Here is a 4,438-nt window from a genome sequence, read left to right on the forward strand (position 1 = left end):
AACCTTTATGCTTTCAACACAAAACTATGATGATTCAACAAAATATTGTTATGAATGATAATCTCAACAATATTCAAGTAAACATCATCAACACAAAAACAATTGTGTTGACGTGTGATGCTTTTGTATAAAACTATGATGTTTTGTTTTTACGATGCTTGCTACTTCAAACTGTGCTGCTTTTTACAAAAAACTTTGATGCTTTCTAAATCAAATATGTGTTACATTTATTCAACACAAAATACAATACATGATACACTACCATTTCATATAAAATTTTTTGTAAGAAGTTTATATTGAACTGTTTTTTCTTATTATATTCTTTTTATAAACGTGATGCTTTCATACAATACATGATACACTACCATTTCATATGTTCTGTGTTACATTTTATAAACGTGTGATGCTTTCCACATAAAATCGTGATGTTTTCAACAAAAACTGTCATGATTTTCAACATAATATTTGTGATAAATTGAATGATAATGACATTAAAAATAAATTAGTCTACATATAACTAATTCTAACAATTACAATGTTAAAATAAACAGAGATTTGTGTAAAGGCAATTATCATCTTCATAAAATCCAATCTACTAATGTTAAAATAAACAGAAAGTAATCTACATACTTCTAATACTAATTATTAGACTATTTCTTTAGAGAATCAATCAGAAATTAGTTTACACTCTGCAAATGCTACACAACCCCAAATATAATTGTTCTTCTAAAGCATGGATTCAATCATTTGCCACTGTATTTCATAAACAAGTCACCTGTAAGATTCAGTGAACAAAATATATATGTTAAATGTCTAAATGTGAAAAACAGAAACGTTTAATAATGAAAGTATCACTATTTATCAAAGAAAGTACCAACATAAAATTCAAGAGGTAACACTTTTTATATCATATTGTACTTACTTATTTTTTCTTATGCGGACACGTGCGACTATTGTGACCTGCAACTTTGCCACAACTTTTACATTGTCATTGCTTGGTCACCCTTTGCTCTTCTTCATCTTCAGTATCCTTTTGTTTTGGATCATTTTCTTTCCTCTTGCCTTTGTTTGAAGATTGTTTAGGGTTTTGAATTGTAATTGTTGTAGGAGCTTCGCAACCCAAAAACTTTTCCAACTCTTGACGTTTTGTCTTCTCAACCCCACGATTCTTTTTTGCTAAAAGCTCAGCTGAATACAACTTCATTTTGTGCAAAAGTTCAACCAAATCATCCTCATCATCTTCTGCCAAACTAATGCATCAATGTACCTCATTCCAAACATCTCCTAAAATCCCTTTTCTAGATTCCATAGCATTATTACCATCCAATAACGTGCCATCAATATCATAGAAAGGTGTTTTGCTAGCATCTTTTGTCCACATTTTCAATATGTAAGCTTCTAGTATATATTTAATGCCTTTTGCATGCAAAACCCATAATGCATGCTTACATAAGACTCTTACTCTTTTGAATAACTTACAAGAGCAATCAACATACAATGTTTGTGCATCATACACAACTTCAAAAATTGTCCCAGTGTTGAAATGTACCACACGATACACATCCTTGCCATCTCTAACGAAATTCTTTTCAAAACCACACTCATCACGTGCACTAAGAATTTGTTCTTGAAAATCCTTAAAAACAACATCTGTGTAGACACTAGAAGCATGTTTTTCAAGAGGGATACGAGTCTTCAAAGGTCAAGAATATAACTTGCATTTACTATCTAGTGTTTGCATCATATAACGTTGAACATCCATTGCACTTTGAAACCTCATTTGGAGTTCAACTAATGTAAGAAATTTGTTCACAAAGTAATTGAAAAAATTGTTCTCACTTTCCGACCTAGATGTTGTTCTAAGCAAACCACCCATATAAAGATCTCTAAAATATGCGGGCACCCACATTTCTCTAATATCATACATACTATTCAACTAGTCATTATTTCTTAAATTAGCATGCTCATTGTAACACCCGAATTTCCTTCCGTCCTTAACAGAATTTCCGACCCCTTAACGAAACCAAAACCATAAAGGACGGGAGGAAATTCGGGTGTTACACTCATAATCCAACATTTGACCACTGATCTTCAAATTCATGGGGTTCATTATCCCTTTTATATACAAGTCTATTAATTCTTCTTAAAAACTCATCATCATTACGTAACTCAATATAAACTTTATCAGTTAGTTTCTTCATTATATGCCAACAATAGAATTTTGAATAGACTTGTCAAAAACATTGGGTAGAGCAATTTTTATGGCTAGATCTTGGTCTATTATAATGGAATTGGTTGTTTTCCATCCATTGCCCTCAAAAAAGATTCAAATAACTAAGTATAAGAAGATACATCTTCCCTACTAATAAGACCGAAAGCAAAAGTAACACATTTTTTGTGATAGTCAACACCCGTGAAAGGAACAAAAATTTGATTATACTTGTTAGTACCATAAGTAGCATCCACAGATATCGAATCACCAAACAATGAACAGTTTCTCCTACTAATACCATCTGCCCAAATTGCCTTCGATAGAGATTTAGTATCATCAACCTCAAAATCACAAAAAAAAGTGAAATTTCTTTCTTCTTAACAAACATTTCCACAAACATTTGCCCATCAGATTCATTAATAAAACACTTTAAATCCCTATAAAAGTTTTCAAAGTTATCAAGTGAAGCACCTACTTTTAAATAACTTCCTACTTGTTCTTTCCACATCCTATATGAACTTGTTGGACCTTTATTCAAGTTCAAATTGTTCATAATGTATCTTTTTTGTCCACTGTTTAAACTACATGACCCTTTTAAATGTTGCCTAGAAATGGGTGAGGCAAGAATGTGGCTATGGGCTTCAATAAACTTATAAACCCAATATTTACCCTCTTTAGTCCTTTGAAAAACAATTTTAGCATAACAATCTTCACGAGTTACAAGCCTTCTTCTCAATGCACCTAATTTCTCTTCCCTCATCCCTTGTTTATTACACAAATAGTATTTAGATGTAACAACACCTTTATAGACTTTCTTAGTCCTTGATCTAATGTCAAAACCACAAGCCTTAGCATATGTTTCATAGAATTTCACCCCTTCTTCTAATTAATCAAAAGTCATATGCAATACTGGTATCAGATTTTTCTCACAATGAGGGAAGAACTGTTTACGATTAAGGTTATGAGTAGGTGTACCCTGAAACACAATACCAGCAACATTGTTTTCAACAGAAAGTAACATGTTTTCAACATAAAGTAATACATTTCCAACACAAATTAACACCAAATGTATTATTATCATCATAAATAAACTTACATATAAATGTTCACTTAAAGAAGTGGTTGTAAAAATCACAGTTTGTAAGGGTTTCATATGCTCAGTTAAAGATGTTCCAGCCTTATCATTATTATCTTGCACTGCAACCAAAAGCAAAATGTAAGACATTTTGTGTAAAAATCATCACAATTCCTACCCAAAAGTAACACTGTGCATATACTTTACAGCGTATTATTGATAAATAAAGGCTTACCATGAGTTGACTTGAAGAATTTGCATTATCACAAAGGTTAGAAGTGGTTGTAAAAGTCACAGTTTGTAAGGGTTCCATATGCTCAGTTAAAGATGTTCCAGCCTTATCATTATTATATTGCAATGTAACCTAAAGCAAAAGTAAGACATTTTGTGTAAAAATCATCTCAATTCCTACCCAAAAGTAACACTGTGCATATACTTTATTGCGTATTATTGATAAATAGAGGCTTACCATGAGTTGACTTGAAGAATTTGCATTGTTAACACTAAGGTTAGAAGTGGTTGTAAAAGTCACAGTTTGTAAGGGTTCCATATGCTCAGTTGAGCTGCTAATTTCTTCAATTTCATCCTAAAACATAATCCATAACACAAATTTAACCAATAAGCAACACCTTTTATTGAAAAAGAACACAATTTTTTGGCAAAGGTAACAATATTCTTACAATCTTCAGACCATAAATCGCAGACCATAATACCAGTTAGAAACTGATACAAACATTTCAATAGGAGTGAATAATAGACCTTAAATCGATGAGAATACAACAAAATGGATACTAATCATAATGAAAAACCCTCTGAAATGTTGCAAAACAAAAATCGCAATATCGCAATATCAGACAGAGAAAAATCGCAATTTAAAAAAATTTGCAGCAAACAATCCAAAAATCGCACAGAAAAATTGAAAATGTGAACTTATACTTACCATTACTAAAATGCAAGCTTTTTTGAGTGCCGATTGAAGCTGAATAATGGTGAAGCAGAGACAAAATCTCAAATGTCAGTTATAAATGTCGATTGTAAGAATGGTTGAATCTACAGACAAAAATGGTTGTCTATAGGGCAAAAATGCCGATTGTAAGAAGCACAAATGAAGGTTGAAGGAAGCAAGTTGAATTTGACATAGACAAAAATGG

General features: G+C 31.7%; 1 protein-coding gene across 1 annotated transcript; it reads right to left on the minus strand.

Annotated features, from left to right (window-relative positions):
- Nucleotides 1-726: 726 nt before the first annotated feature.
- LOC130824947 (protein FAR1-RELATED SEQUENCE 1-like) lies at nucleotides 727-2,201 on the minus strand. Its single transcript, XM_057689970.1, has 4 exons — nucleotides 2,076-2,201; nucleotides 1,268-1,693; nucleotides 1,004-1,198; nucleotides 727-753 (listed from the first exon to the last, which is right to left on the minus strand). Exons 1-4 carry the CDS (start codon nucleotides 2,199-2,201, stop codon nucleotides 727-729), a joined length of 774 nt encoding a protein of 257 aa, XP_057545953.1.
- Between the last annotated feature and the right edge of the window lie 2,237 nt (nucleotides 2,202-4,438).

This window comes from Amaranthus tricolor, chromosome 10, assembly GCF_026212465.1.
Source record: "Amaranthus tricolor cultivar Red isolate AtriRed21 chromosome 10, ASM2621246v1, whole genome shotgun sequence".
Taxonomy (NCBI): domain Eukaryota; kingdom Viridiplantae; phylum Streptophyta; class Magnoliopsida; order Caryophyllales; family Amaranthaceae; genus Amaranthus; species Amaranthus tricolor.